This window comes from Siniperca chuatsi, linkage group LG21, assembly GCF_020085105.1.
Source record: "Siniperca chuatsi isolate FFG_IHB_CAS linkage group LG21, ASM2008510v1, whole genome shotgun sequence".
Lineage (NCBI taxonomy): Eukaryota > Metazoa > Chordata > Actinopteri > Centrarchiformes > Sinipercidae > Siniperca > Siniperca chuatsi.
This window is the reverse complement of record NC_058062.1, coordinates 2,340,037-2,356,555: the sequence shown is the minus strand read 5'-3', so window position 1 is coordinate 2,356,555 and position 16,519 is coordinate 2,340,037. Positions and strand designations below refer to the sequence as shown.

The 16,519-nt window shown below is 39.1% G+C and overlaps 2 protein-coding genes across 3 annotated transcripts in view; one reads left to right on the top strand and one right to left on the bottom strand.

Annotated features, from left to right (window-relative positions):
* Positions 1 to 7,456, top strand: part of flr (fleer) — an 18,950-nt gene extending 11,494 nt beyond the window's left edge. For both annotated transcript variants that reach the window (XM_044181638.1, XM_044181637.1), the window contains 4 exons: positions 1,108 to 1,211; positions 1,818 to 1,896; positions 2,879 to 3,008; positions 4,540 to 7,456. In XM_044181638.1, the coding sequence (XP_044037573.1) occupies positions 1,108 to 1,211; positions 1,818 to 1,896; positions 2,879 to 3,008; positions 4,540 to 4,676 (450 nt within the window). In that variant the 3' untranslated portion in view covers positions 4,677 to 7,456. The remainder of the gene's footprint in view (positions 1 to 1,107; positions 1,212 to 1,817; positions 1,897 to 2,878; positions 3,009 to 4,539) is intronic.
* Positions 5,117 to 16,519, bottom strand: lg21h16orf89 (linkage group 21 C16orf89 homolog). The gene is made up of 8 exons (XM_044181639.1): positions 15,751 to 16,519; positions 13,940 to 14,092; positions 13,225 to 13,375; positions 12,135 to 12,252; positions 10,546 to 10,708; positions 9,218 to 9,322; positions 8,080 to 8,169; positions 5,117 to 7,080 (listed from the first exon to the last, which is right to left on the bottom strand). The coding sequence occupies exons 1-8, from the start codon at positions 15,926 to 15,928 to the stop codon at positions 6,977 to 6,979; spliced, it is 1,062 nt and encodes a 353-aa protein (XP_044037574.1). The 5' UTR covers positions 15,929 to 16,519; the 3' UTR covers positions 5,117 to 6,976.

The window sequence follows — 16,519 nt, the reverse complement described above, 5'->3', positions numbered from 1 at the left end:
AGTAGTATCCTGTCAGCACTGTATATAACCATATCACACTGAAAGGGGTCATTCTGTGTAGTAACTAAGTACATTCATTCAAGTACAAACTTGAGGTACTTGTACTTTACTTGGGTATTTGTATTTTATGCTGCTTTATACTTCTACTCCACTACATCTCAGAGGTAAATATTGTATTTTTTATTCCACTATATTAATCTAAAAGCTATAGATACTAGTTACTTTTCAGATTAAGATTTTACACATATCTGCTTCTAAAATATGATTTGTTATAGTAAACCACACAGCAATATATAAAGAGTTAGCTTCACCTCAGCCAGTTACAACATTAAAATGCTGCTTTCACATTAATGCGTCAGTTGGGTCTCTTGACATTTTAAATCAATATCATGATATTTATGAGTGTTATCAGTGTGGTCAATGATGAATTAATACAGTATGTGACAGTATAATAAATTACATATTGAATAATACACTGTGTTCCACTGTTATGCATTACATGAGACAAAACTCCCCACACATGTAAATCAAAAACTTCAGTAACTCATTTTATTAGTATATTATGAACATTTTCTCAGAATCATTAACTCAACTTAGCGATAAAAATATATATTTGTATTCTCACTATTCTCTTACCATTCCACTGAAAATTGTTGGTATATAAATACAGTATATACCACTCTGCATAATGACTACTTTTACTTTTAATACTTTTAAAAGTAAACTTTGCTGATAATACTTCTGTACTTAAGTTAAAGTACAGAAGTTACAAGTTAACTTTTACTTGTAATGGAGTGTTATTATGGTGTGGTATTACTTTACTTTACTTCCACCACTGCTTTTACATTTGATACTTTACTGTAAGTACACTTTGATGATAATACTATCTCTGATTGAGGCCTACTCACACTGCAATAAAGGGCTTTTATTGTGTTCAAATGACAACGTTGATTTGCTCATTTAGTTTTGCTCAACTTTCATGTTTTGCCTATAAATATTGTCTCTTTGTGTCTTTGTATGGTGATAACCTCTAAAGGGATAATTAACATTCTTCTGACTCACGTGGTTTCTCCTCTGTTTCCTCCTCATGTCGTCCTGGTCTAACAGGCTGAAGAGCTGATGAGGAAGATTGAGAAAGAGGAGGAGCAGATCTCCTACGACGACCCCGACAAGAAGGTCTTCCACCTCTGCATCGTCAACCTGGTCATCGGGTGAGTTCCAGCTGCTGCCGCCTTTCACTGATCCTGCTGGAAAAACAGACTCAGGGCCTGATTACACAGGAGGCTTTTTTAGCAGCAGAGGGTTGTGAGTGAAGCTTTTTATAATCTGCTTTTGCATTTCTGTGCTCATCGTTTTTTTTCTGCTCCAGGAACCTCATGAATTTAGAAATATTTTAGTGTTGAAGTCTCACCACAACAACATGTTCTAGAGTACGTGTGTGTCCAAATTCCATGCCACAAGATTATTGGCTTCCCTACACCCAGAGTGTAGGTCACGCCTCAACAGCAGAGCCATCACAACACATAGTACTCACAGTATGCAGTACAGCCCACTGTTCACATTACTTCTGTCTGGTTGTAAATACAGGAAACTTTGTCCCTTCTGGTACTGCAGCCCTAAGAGATCTTGTTGAACACTATGTATTGATGTGTGTGTATATATGTGTCCGTCAGTACATGTGTATGCAAGTATATGAGCAAGTATAAGTGGGGATATATAGTATATGTGTATGTGTGACTACGTGTTTGTATGAATTGCATGTATCTGTCTTCTTCATCAGTGTCATTGTTTTGTCTGAAGTTGTGTTTTTCTTTCAGGACGCTGTACTGTGCCAAGGGGAACTACGACTTTGGCATCTCTCGTGTCATCAAGAGCCTGGAGCCTTACAATAAGAAGGTCAGACATTTAATTGTTCTCTGGGCTTTTTTCAGAAAGTTTGTAGCATATATTTTTAAGGAAAGTTGTTTGGCTTTTATTTTCAAAGGGCAGCAGGCAGTATTTTCAGTAATGGACAGGAGTTCATAAACACAACTACAAGAATAATTTCATTGAAAGTATTTAGCATTAAAATTTCAAATTTGAAAGACATGTATCAAGAGCTGCTCTTTTTGGGACCTTTGATCTGATCCAGTCACAACACCAGACTCTAGCTGCAGCTGAGTCCACTAAGCTCCAGCTGAGAACACAAGCCGTCATCCTGAGTGTTTCCCCTCTCATCCTCACAACAATCACCACCACAGAGTCGCATTCACAGTGAAAGCAGAGAGGAGTTCAGGAATGTGAAGCCTGGCGTGCCACATAGTCACGCCAGCTTCTCACAACCTGACCATCATGTCTGAACTCTGATTCCCTCAAACAGAAGGAAGAAGCCACTGCCACGCACCATCCTGTATAGTCAAACCATAACTTCAACTCGTAAGGTTAAGAACACAAAGACACTAGCGGGACTTTTACAGTCTGTTTTTATTAACATGAATGTTGCTTACATTCAAAATATTGTAATGCATGTAACTAAAAGTCTCTCTGTTGGACTGATTTATATATTTTTTTATATATTATACTATATTTATTTTTTATTATATCATATTTTATATCCCATACTATATAATGATGTACTATATTGTACTATATGTTAATATGTTATACAGTTTTATTACATTATATACTATATTATATTTCTATATTAATACACACAAACACTAAGTATCATTACTTACTACACATTATATATTATTATGTTGTACGCTGTTGATATGTACTGTACTTGCTGACTTATCTTAAAAAGTTGTCAGACAACAAGGAACTCTAAAGACTGTGTGTGTGTGTGTGTGTGTGTGTGTGTGTGTGTGTGTGTGTGTGTGTGTGTGTGTGTGTGTAGCTAGGGACGGACACATGGTTCTACGCCAAGCGCTGTTTCCTGTCTCTGCTGGAGAACATGTCCAAACACATGGTCATGCTGAGGGACACTGTGGTACAGGAGTGTATTCAGTTCCTGGAGCACTGCGAGGGTGAGCAGCAGTCACACACACACACACACACACACACACACACACACACACACAGCTGCACTACAGTACTAACATTTCATTTCTACACCATCAGTGTGACACAACAGACATTTCTCTTTTAATGGTTGACTTGTCTGTCTGAAACACAACTGCAGGATCCGTTTTAATCTGAGCAGAGCTCAGAGTTTTCTAATGCAGCGGATTTCACTTATCAGTTTTTAAATTATTGTTAACATCCTGTTTTTGAATGCACATATTTAGCATCCCATGATAATCTGAATCCCAGTGACCCCCTGAGCTTTCCTCTAGCATCACCATCAGGTCATAATTGACCATTCATTAACCCCTCCCTCAGCAGCAATTATCCAGTCATAGCTTAACTAGCTTACTTCCTACAGTATAACCTAGCACTACTTCCAAGGCCAAGAGTTACAATACATATAGCATATCATTAACTAACTACATTACTTTGTGGTTTACAGGTTACATACAATAACCTGTCCTGGATACTATCAGAGTGCAGGCTAATGTTAGCAGCTCTGTCCTGATCCTTTTGGATTTAGGGACATTTACACTCCAGCAACACCAACAAAATGGTTATCTGAGTTTTACATTCGCCAAACACATTGGTTAGACCTCATCCTAAAAGCCTTTTCTCTTGTTAGATTAAAAGTGTTTGAAAATACAAACAAGCAGGGTGGGAAATCAACATATTAAAATGTGAACATCTACCAGCCACTGACAGATAAATGTTCACATTCCCCAGCCACTCAATAGTAAATAACTATTTTGTGTCTGAAATCTACCATCTGCTGGTGCTAATTTCACACCCTGCAAACAAGTATGTAAGCTAAGCAGCAGAATGAAATAACAGCCTGATGTTATTTCCTCTTAAAAGGAAGTTTTTCCTTGCCACTGTTGCCAAGTGCTTGCTCATGGTGGGAATTGTTGGGTCTCTGTAAATAATATTATAAAGAGTTCGGTCTAGACCTGCTCTGTAGGAAAAGTGCAATGAGATAACTTCTGTTATGGAATTGGCGCTATATAAATAAAATTTTATTGAATGTTACATTTTTCCTTATCATACTTATGACAATAGGACTATTTAGCTCTACAGTGCAATACAAGAACAATGCTTGTCTACACCGATCAACTGGAGAGGATAATCACTTTTTGCCTGGGAGCTGTTAGCTTTAGCCTCATTCTTTTAGCAGTATATAATGTATGTAGCCATCTATTGCATATTTAAAGCCCCTTTACAGGATTGTCATTTTAAAACAAGTCAGCTGGAAACATTAAAAACTCAGCCGAAGACGTTTTCATCCAGCTGATCAAATCTGCTAGCGACAGTTGTCATTTCAGCAAAATTGACAGTCATAGACTAGAAATGAGAAACTGCTTTTGTCTACCCATTTTTAGAATACTTTCATAATGTGGGGTGTTCACACTAGTGAACCTTTTATATGTTCAGTCTTTTTCCGTTTGAGTAGACATCACTAGTAACGCTGGTTGTTTTCTTTCTCACCTGTAGCGTACGGTAAGGAGGTTCCAGCCATCATCGAGCAGCCTCTGGAGGAGATCCGCATTCACATCGGCAAGAACACCGTCACCTACGAGGCTCGACTACTCAAGGCGCTGTTCTACGAGGTCATTGGCTGGAACAACTGACATCATCACACAGGTGTCCCTGTAATGTGTGAGGTTTGCTGATCCCCATTTACCAGATCAGTAACATCACTGACTGCAGCCAGCGATGGCATTTTGTCAGTGTCTTCCATTCAAAGGATAATGGAACTTAACTGGAAATCAAGAGACGACATATACTGGTGCACACACACACATTCACTGATGTGTTTTGAATAAGGTCTGCTATGCAAGCTTTATATTTCTGGGACTCAAAACCATTTCCAGTTCCAGACTTCCTTTTGGACTCTCATCAACACACACACACACACACACCCCAGGGGAAGCTTTTATTAAGTTGAGTTGAGCTGGGGGAGTTCTGGCAGGAAGAGAGCTCCAACAGATCTTAGACAATCAGTTTGTGTTCTTTCTCATTTTGTGATCCGACCGAAGCTCCACTTCACAGACTCTCATAGTCAGCAATGTAAGCAGAAATGATTTTTATTATCACTATCAGTACTATTTAATGTTATACAGGATACATACAGCAGACTTTGTTTTATTGGTAGTTTAATCTGCTAACATAAAATACATAATAACATTTTGTATGTAAGTTCATCTGCAGGCATTAATAGTTTATGCATATATCCTCTTTGGTCAGTGCTGGTTGTACAGCTGCCTTCTGGCCCTGTTCTGTGGATTTATATTCAGTAGATAAAATGTTTGTGAAAATAAAGATATTTTCGGGGAGGAAAAAAGTAAAACAGTATCATGATGTTCAGATGATGATGATCAGATTTTCTTTCTTTGAAGTTACCTTAAATATTTCTTTGCCTTTTCAAATAGGTTGATTCTGAAAACAGTGTCCAGATGACTATGATTGAAACCTTTTCTACGATGGTACATTCCTGGACGAATGAGGGACTACACCGTCTTTCAAATAGGGATGCTCCAATCAGGCTTTTAATGGCTGATTTCTCCGATGCTGGAACTGATAATTCTGTATAATCTATAAACCGACAGTTTCCCCCTCTGTATGACAGCCAGCTTTTTGCCCCACCTGTAGCCTTTCAGAACAACTATAAACACTTTTGCCTTCCGACGTGTTCTGACAACATGTCGTACGGACCACTTTGTTTCAAGCGTACTCCGACTTTAAATGTTATAAATATTATTTTCCAAGTTGGACTTGCCACCGTAAACCAGGGTATTATTTTCATAATCATGGCCATTCTGACTATAGCTGAAAATAACTTTGTACCTGCAGCCTCCGTTTTCTGCTCGCCCTGACATATTTGCTGAATCTCTGTAACCAAGGTGACAAGTGCGAAGTTATTACAACTCATAGTCAGAATGACCACTATTATGAGAATAAGAACCAGGTTATAAAATAGAATAATTTTCCTTTTAATTCATTACAAGTCAAATCAAGTCAGTGTTATTTATATAGCCCAATATCACATTTTGCCTAAAGGGGCTTTTGTTATACTCTTATACATCCTCTAAAATCAGCAGGTGTAAATTCTGGACAGGTCTCTCTCCTCACAGAGCAGCCAGAAATATCAAATTATTTCAGACAAAAACTACAACCGGGAGATGACATCACGATTACAGTTGTCACTATTTATCCCTTCAACCATAACTCTCAAAAAACTGGTTAAGATGCTGTGTGGCAAAAAGCAAAATCGCTGACTCACTCTGTGCAAATATGAAACTAATATATTCCCAAAAGAAATCCCCCAAAACCCTGATTTCTTTTAGAATAGTAATAAATAAATTCTTCAGCTAGCTCGTTGCAGCTATCACTAGCCAAATAACAGCCTGAAGACGCTGCCTGCCTGACTGTACCTGGAGACAACAGCACCATCCCCATGTCCAGCTCCACGTGGACAGGAACATGCACTGCCCTGGACGATAGTTTGCTGAAGATCAGATCTACCTTTTTCTCACACTCAAGTTATTTGTAAAGAGTAACGGTGAATTCTGATTCCTGTTGGATTGGAGCATCACTACTTTCAAAAATCATCTTGTTAAATAAATTAATTAATTAGATAAATTTGATCCGTAGCTGTAGGTCAGATTCAGCACATGGGGAATAAAGCATCTTCCTCATTATAATCATAGAATACAATCTGAACAAAATATAGGTAGAAAAAAAACTGATTTTGTTTCCATTTTGTGCCAAACAGCCACATCCCAGCGTTTTATTAAGCATTTATCATCTTACGACTATGTTCATAATGCAACATATTGTGTCGGGAGTCAGTCTCCAGCCGTGAAGAGCATCTCTACCTGATGATCTACGTTTTGCTCGTGTGAACACACGCGTGGGGGGGTGGGGGTGTTCAGGAGAGCGGCCTCTTCGTTATGTCCTGTTCTGTCAGGTAGTAGTTCAGGTATCCGCCCAGAGCCCCGACAGCCACGGCCGTCATGTGACTGGAGCAGCCATCTGTGAGACGGGAAATGACACAAACAGAGAAGGACAGAGAGGGGGAGGAAAGAGTGAGGGAATCAGTTTCACTTGAGTGTACTGGAGCATTTTATGAGCATTATATCGTTTTTTTTCCCTCAAAGTTCTGCATTCAAGTTTTTACTTATATGAAAGTCAACAAGTTTTAGCAGTAAAATGACCTGTGATTCAAAAGTACAAGATAAAGAAGTGAAAAACAGGTTTGGGGGATTTTCATGTTTGCAGGTCAGATAAAGAAAAGATTCAAACTAACCCATCTCACAGCAACAGTGATCACTGACTCCTGTCCGTCTTTATTATTAATTAATTTGTTATTTCTGCTCAGCTTGCTTAGAATAAAATATACTTGAATGAGCCTGTGGGGAAGTTTGTCTTGGACTCTGCACTTCACTTCCAGAAACTATACATAAATATAACAAATATAATCTACAAACATCAAATGATACAAAAGACGATGAAATAAATTAAGAGAAATAGTTTCACAAGTAAATTCAGTACTAATGGTAAATGGTCTGCACTTGTATAGCGCCTTTCTAGTCCTCTGACCACTCAAAGCACTTCACACACTACATATCGCATTCACCCACTGATGGCAGAACTGCTCATCAGTACAAAGAAACTAATTAATCATTCACACACACCGAAGGCACAGGGTTCAGTGTCACCACACATGCACAAACCTCACACTAGCTGCATTTTTAGTAGGGATTCACCAATCCGATCCACCAGATAGGTATTGGGGCCGGGAGCGGATCAGGTATCAACCAGATGTCACCGATCCACACTGAATACAGGTTCTTTGTCTGTGGTGAAGGTCATGTCAAATTTGCAGCAGTCCCAACTTGTTGTACAGGAGCAACAATGATGTGACGCTCCCTGTTTGAGTTCTGTCACTAATGATTGTCAGCAGATAATAATAAATAAATAAATAAGCTCGTGTGACGGCAGACTTATTATATGTGTCAGTCACAAACTGACCTGGAAGTATTTTCTCCCTCCTCTTCACTCTCTTGTGAGGCTGCAGCTGTTCCAGCAGCTCGTCTCCAATGATCTGAGAGATGATGCTCTCTGAGAGAGGAAACAGCAGAGAATATAAACTGTTAGTCCATCTCCCCAGCTCCTGCATGGAGCATCTCAGCTATTGATCTTTGTCTAGTTCTGGCTGACGACACCTGCTAAGTGAAAAATAAGTCTACATTCACACCACCTGTTTAAATCCCGATTTTTTTGGCTCACGTGTGATATAAAGAACAAGGAACCTGATATTTTTAGATCTGTTTTGGAGCTTATTTATGTATAAATATACGTGGCAGGAATGAGATGTCAACTTTGATCTAAACAGACAGAAAAGATTGGGAACCACCGGGCTAAAATCCATCAGTGTGAAGAGTCAGTAAGAGCAGTGGTGGAATGTAACTAAGTACATTTACTCAAGTACTGTACTTAAGTACAATTTTGACATACTTGTACTTTACTTAAGTATTTCTAGTTTATGCTACTTTCTACTTCTACTCCACTATATTTTGGAGGCAAATATTGTACTTTTTACTTACATTTTTTAACCGATCAACAAAGATTATGATATATTATTATAGTTTAAACTTCCCATCAGTATATAAAGTAATTAAAATGAGCTCCACCTTTACCAGCTGCAATATTAAAGTGATGAACACATTAACGCATCATTAATTACAATCCAATAATATAATGTATATTATTCTGAAATAATGAGTACTTTTACTTTTGGTATTTTAAGTGTATTTTCATGCTGATAATTTTGTACTTTTACTAAAGTAAGAGTTTGATTGCAGGACTTTTACTTGTAATAGAGTATTTTTACACTGTGGTATTGCTACTTTTACTTGACTAAAAGGTACTTCTTCCACCACTGGGTACGAGGCAGGGTCATTTTTACAGGTCACAAATAATTCAGGCATTGTGGGTGAACAGGTGACAGGTGTTTGGTTAATTTATGACCACAAAACATTAACACAAGATATTGTATTTGACAACGATGGTACCTGGAAATAATAAGATAATTATGGCTCAGATTCAGTAGTATTCAACTGTTTTTTTTAACTGGTTATGATTATTATAATGCTGTTCAAACACTCACTGTCTCTCCCAAAGCAGCCCACTTCCTCATCCTGCAGCCTGAGGATATGCTGCAGCCAATCAGCTTTGTAGAAGTCAGAGAAACCAGCCAACCCACAAATCAGGACTGTTGACAGAGAGCAGAGGAACTCAAGTCAGTCAACACACGTCGAGACATTTAGGAACACCTTCAATTTTCTACACTGTTGGCCACTCTGCTGAATCTCCCGCTGTAGCTCATCCATTTTATAACAAGTCCTTTAGCTTCTGATTCAACCTTCAAGAGATTTGCATTTGTTCACAGTGCAGTTTCCCTTCTTTCAGCAGTTTTCTAGAAATGAGCATCAATATCTCATAAAAAGACACATTAAGGCAGATTGCTGCACTAGAATCAAGAAAGTCTTGGATTAAAGGAAGAAGAAGAAAACAGATATGTCACAAAAAGCAAACATAACACACTTGCAAACGCTCACCTAAACTGAAATAACTATCAACAAAAACAACACTAAAACACAATTCTAAAACATGCATCACCATTGACTTAACCCTGTTGTGGCCTATTTGATTAAAAAAGACTAATACCATTTGATCTTCTTGATATCTTAAGTCAATTTCTATTGGGAATTAGGCTGGTCAAACTTGAATAAACCCAGCAAAACACTAATACAGCAGACAGAAATGGGCAGTAATATAAAGAATGTGTGAAGAAGAAATGTATGAGGACGTTTCATATCTGGTTATAAAGATGAAACCATTAGTCAATTAACTGATTAGTCTATCAACATAAAATTAAACGGCAACTTTTTTAATAATCGTTTCAATATGCCAAATATTCACTGGTTCCAGCTTCTCTAGGAGGAGGATTTTCTGCTTATCTCTGTTTTATATAATTGGAAACTGAATATCTTTGCAGACGTCACCTTTGGTTCTAGGAAATTTTGATTGACATTTTTTCACCTTTTTTTTTTTTTTTACATTTCATAGACAAAACCGTTAATAATTCATCGTGAATATAATTGGAAGATTAATCGACCATAAAAATAATCATTAGTTGCAGCCATATCTGGTTAACAACAGTTTAACATACCAAGACATAGCTATTAAATTATAAACAAGGTCTAAACCCACAGAGGTGAAATTAATTTTCAACTTTTTGAGCATGAAGTTTCTCACCTGACAGGCATAATATGCAAAATATATGCAGTTTGAAATAAGTAAAGATTATTTAAACATTAGGAAACACATGTTGAAATACAAACTACAAAAAAGAGAAAGAAACAATAGAATATGAATTAAATTATGTAGATTTAATGATGCTGACTTTATGTGTCACAACCTCCTAACACTCACTGTTCTCAATGAAGATGTCCACCTTCTGTTCGGTCAGACCGTCTTTGATGATGTTCTGGTTGGTCTTCATCATGTTGGAGCAGAAGATCTTCTCGTAGCTGCGTTCAGTCATGTTGGCTCGGGACGCTCGAGTGTCGCCTTTCAGCAGGTTGGTGCAGCCTCTCTGAGAGGGAAACACAAACCAGGAGTCTCTCAGAAAGTTAGTGGAGTCCAGGTTATAAATAGAGCAATGATTCTACTCATTTCTGATAAATTACTGATCTCTTTTTATCTTAGCATCTGCTGTCAGTTCCTCTCCTTTTAAGATACTGTACAGTTTGAATGTCCTTTGCTTTGTTGGGTTTTTAGCAGCCAAGTCTGTAAGGATGGCGATGACAGTCAACACTTTGTTCCACAGCATGTTATCTCGAAAACTACTGACAAGGTTTATGTGAAATTAGCTCTGAATATTCCTGCCCACCGACCTCCTGACCTGTCCTCTAGCACCACCCACAGGACAAACATTAATGGGAAGCCCAACTATGGGAAAGGCACTTGTATTTAACTTGGTTTTTAATTATGATTTAAAGAAATGTAACGTTTTTTTGGGAAATACGCTTATTCACTTTCTTGCAGAAAGTTAGATGAGAAGATCGATACAACTGTCATGTTTGTACGTAACTATGGCGCAAGAGTTTGGAGGCAATTTGCTTAGCTTAGCATAAAGACTTGAGGTAGGGGGAAACAGCTAGCCTGGCTGTGTCCAAAGTAAAACAAATACACCTACAAGCACCTTTGTATACAGATTAAACTGACAAGATACATTGAGTTAAAGGTACCTTTGACCACTAGCAGACCTGTGGGGCAATGTCTTTTAAGTGTGGATCCCGTTAATGTTAGTATCGCGTGCACCAGTACGAGGACGCCCTGATGTGATACACAGTCCTGCCAGTTTCATGCTATTCCACTGATTGAGACTTGGTGGAGATAACGTGACAAGAAACGCAGCAATGCTCCAACAAAGGCAGAGAAGAAGAAGACTGCTAGCCAGCAAACATGGATGTAAACAATGCAGGTCTTACATTCTTTTAAATATTTGCTCTGGTAATGATTTAGGTGGAAGGAAACATGTTTATAGGCCTAAAGGATAACTTTAATTGTTTACAAAAAAACGTTACAGGGCACCTTTAATTACTGAGCTTTGGAGGTGTTGGTAGGCTAGCTGTTTCCAATGCTTCCAATCTTTATGCTAAGCTAAACCAATCGCCTCCTGGCTCTAGCTTGATAGTTAATGACTCTAGGCAAGAAAGTGAATAAAAGCGCCTTAGAAGTTTGATTGCAGAACTGTTTTATTGTTTCCAGAGTGCAAAAAATTTAAATGTACAGGTAGACATGTATTCACTCTAAACTAATGTCAATATTAATATCAGTTTGTTCTTTAGGTTTCTACCTGAGAGAAACATTTCTCTCATCAAACATATGAGGTCCACATAGGTCAATGTCATAAAACATCAACTTCACTTTAAAAAGCAATCTGTTTTCCTAAATCTGTGGTTTTAAATGCTGTTCAGTGATTGAATAATTTTGGATGATTTAGTTAGACGTCTCACCATTTTTCCGATCATGAAGTAGAGCAGCTGGTGGGACAGAGAGTAGTGTGGACAACCGAAACGAGTCATGGTGTCCCGACAGGGCTTGGTGACGATGCAGGGCGTCCCATTCATCTTCCTGCTCAGACAGACACACAGGTGAGACAGACAGGTGAGTTTCCTCACACTGAAACAACATTATTGTTTTGGTTTTTTTTTCAATTAAGCTTTTTGTCAGAAAGACAGGAAATAGTGAAAAATGCAACTTTCCAAATCCCAAAGGGTAACATTATCTGTTTTGTCCGACCAACGGTCCAAATTAAAATTTACAGTGACATGAAACAGAGAAACAGCAGTAAATCCTCACGTTTGAGAAGCTGGAACTAGCACGTGTTTGGCATTTTATTGTATAAATGAAGATTTCTTGGATCATTAAAGTTGTTAAAGTCAATAACAACTAATTGATCGACTAATTGTTTCAGGACTAAAACCTAACCCCTAGAGAATATGAACTGTAAATCAAAATATACCTTTTTTCTTTGTTTGTTTTAACTCATAAAACATGCTGAGGACATGGAATATTATTTTTAGCCCTCAGTAGCATCTGCAGATCCTCTCAGGCCGCATACAGCCCCCAAAAGCTCCACCAATCAGAGGGTAGGGCACCTGACAGGCATTACTCTAAGGGCGCTGTAATAACGGAAGGCAATAAGCAAATCAGCATTTACATTTTCTCAGAGCTCCTCTTATCCAGATTTTGACAGCTGGACAGTCAGAGGACTCTGTTTAGTAAGACATAAGTGAGGAAACTAATAGCGTAAAGGCTGGGGACAAAAATAGGGTTAAAAGGTGAGGAGGACAAACAGTCCTCATACCTCAGCAAGAAGACAGGTAATCTGTCAGTGCCTTCCAAAATGACATGATTGTTTTCTGATCTGCACCCTCTGAGGTTGAGGTCTGGTTAAGATTAGGCAACTAAAACATTTGCTTAAGGTTAGTGAAAGGCTGCAGTCGCGCTCAAAAGACATCAACTTTGACTGTTAGAAGACGGGAACCTGCGTCATCCCTGTCTTGTGGTGAAATAAAGTCACGCTACGTCGCGTGTTCGTACCAGGTTCCCAGCAGCAGGGTCAGACACTTGTCACTGAGCTGCTCGTCGTAACACTCGGTGGTCATGGTGGAGGGGTAGACCAGGCTGGGGTCTGTGGAGCTCCACTCCTGAGGAATCAACCAGAAACTCCACGACAGCAGGGGCTCGAACTCTGCATGACACACAGGAGAGGAAGGACGGAAGAAACTGTTAAAGGACATCAGAAAAAGGACACCAGAGGGCTCTGATTTCATGCAGGTAGTGCAAATAGTCACAGGAGGCAGTTTGTCGCTGGAAATCCCACTGCTGTGTCTTTTAGGACCTGCTTACTTTTGTCAAGAGATTCTCATCAAGGTTTTAACCATTTATTAATGATTATTTCTTTGTCCTTTAAAATTTTAAATCATGTTGACTGCAAAAACAGATGACTAATTGTGCTTTCAGTTGGACTTTAACCATTATAACCACTGTTACCATTTACTAATGCTCATTCACATGTATTAACCATTTATTTTATTAACAGCCTTCTGACTTGGCAGTTTCTCTTTGTTGATATTTTTTTATCGAAAACCTTGTATTTCCATTTTTGGGGGGTTTTCATGTGAGAAACTTGTGTTTACTTAGTAAAAGTAAAGTTTTAAATGCAGGTCTTTTACTTGAATAAACGGTTTGTGTACTTTTCAGACCGTAGTTGACATCACACAACAGGACTTGTGGGAAATGAAGTCACTCTCACCTCTGTAGTATTTGGGGTCGTTCTGCTGCAGGGCAGCGACGGCCTTGTCGAAGCTTTGGTCGAGACGTTTGACCAGAGCGACGGCGGAGGTTCTCTGAGCCCAGCTGACCGTGTCGGTGTGAGGCCACGTCCGAACTGCTTCCTTCAGTTCAGCTGAGACACAAAACAACGCAGAGAAGAATCAGGATCAGTGACGCGGGGATAAAACACACTCTTTGCACAAATAATGTTCATTTGTGTGACAGTTTATATGCAAATGATCATTTCAGACAATTTACTACAACTTAGACTCATCAGTTATTACACTGAGGTCATGTCGTATGTGTTTTAGCCATGCTAGCAGCGTTGCTCTGTGGATGGCAGTGTCAGTCTATCTGTCCACCACTTTGGTCCAGACTGAAATATCTCAACAACTATGGGATTGATCGCCATGAAATTTTGTACAGACATTCACGTTCCCCAGAGGATGGATCCTACTGACTTTGCTGATCCTCTGACTTTTCCTCTAGCGCCACCAGCAGGTTCACATTTGTGGTTTTGAGTGAAATGTCTTTATATGTGGTGCAGACTTTCGTGTTCCCCTCAGGATGAACTGTAATATCTTTGTTGATCCTCTGACTTTTCATCTAGCGCCACCATCAGGTCGACATTTTAATGTGTCCAACACTTTGGTTTATGACCAAACACCTGCAGAGCTGATGACGCTCCCATCAGCCTCAGCTGTACTTTGTGTTTAGTGCTAATGAGCAAATGTTAGCATGCTAACACGCTAAACTAAGATGGTGAACATGCTAAATATTATACCTGCTAAACATCAGCATGTTAGCATTTAGCTCATAGCACTACTGTGCAGCCTCAGTACAGCCTCACAGAGCTGCTAGCATGGCTGGAGGCTAGACACTTTTCAAAACAGGGGTTACAAAGTTTCACAGTTACAAATAAAATAAGGACAAATATTTAAATCAAAGAAGCAAAAATGGTTAAAGAATAAGAACAAATCAGATGAGATTTTAAACACTGACCCCCAGAGGAAGATTTTGAGCAGGGCCCTTGTTCTGCTGACCTGAGAGGCCTATTGGACCTTAATGGGATTATTATGGGATTAGCAACTCACTGATATATGCTGGAGTCAAACCAGTAACCTCTAATAAGTAATGAGAAGGATTTTGTATTTAACAATTTAATCATGCAGCAGAATTTTGAAGTCATGTATATGCATAGATGCATAGTTTGCTTCCTCTCATTCACACTGTAGTAATCCACTGTATTCTTATTTAAACCAAGAGGCTGTAGCACAAATTAACAATGCTGCTGTAATCTCGATGTATACTGATTGGCCAATGTTCATAATTTAACAGAATAATTTTTTTTACAGGGTTTTATAAAAAATAAAACGTTATTATAGCTATGCAACTCAACCCCATTATAGTTCATAGTATTTGAAGGAAACGTATTAAATTGTCTAAAAAGTAAATATATTGTCTTTGCTGTAAAAAGCACTTTAGGTCAGTGTCCCACTAAACCAGAAAGTCCAACAGGCCTAAAGGAAGTGGGTTTATTTGGTTCTTGAACTTTTAAATAAGTAATTCCCCTCAAACCTTTCCACAATAAGCAGGGTCGTACCATTTCACAAAAACGTGATGTGAGTGAATAGTTTTATTATTTGTAGCAGCGCTCTGTAGCACTGCAGCTGAACCCACCGGCGACAAACAGAAAAACTGCAGATATTTCCCAGATATTTCGTGCAGCTGAAAGGAAACGTCTGTTGTCGGGGAGGAGACTCTTTCTGCAGACAGGACCTGTTTACGTACCCTGCAGGATGAGGAACCCGACCACCCCGTCCAGGTTGATGTGCTCATGTTGCCGCTCCAGGAAGGATGCTCCCCTGGAGAGGCTGCTCAGGATGTCATCGATCACCTCCGCCTGCGACCCGGACACTGCGGCAAACAGAGCCAGCACTGCGGCCATGTGGTGCCCCGCTGCCCGCATGTTCTCACTCGGATAATCCCAGTGTGGAGGCTCCGGGACAGTTTTCTCCGACAGAAACTGAGAGAGGGGAGCAGGGAGGACAGGCCGGCTCTCTCTCTCCTCTAACAGCGGGGGGGAAAGTGAGGAGGCTGGGCGAGGAAGCAGCCGCCACGTCAGAAAGGCTGTCGTTACGAAATCCAAACTTAAGATGGTTTAAAAAAAAAAAAAAAGTAGTTTATTTTTGATTTCTGGGACACATACTAATGAGCATATTTGTGCACTTTCACCGCCACAATCCAACCTCAAAATATAATCAGCCCTCAGGCTACATAGATGCCCCTCCTCCTTAGAGAGATAAAGTGCATTACATTGTTTTAAGGGACCATCATATTCATTTTCTTGCTGCTTTCTGAAACAAAATCAGAAAACATTTGTGCAAGAGAAACGTATTGCAGCGTTTACAAAGTATGCTGTTGTGACGCAAACTGGCATCACTCTTCATCAAACTTAAAAAGTATCTGCAGTGCTGCAGGTTTTATTTTATTTTTTGAAAGCTGTGGTGACAGTAGAAGTCTGAAATCATGCCAAAAAAAGAAGTTAAACAGGCAAGAA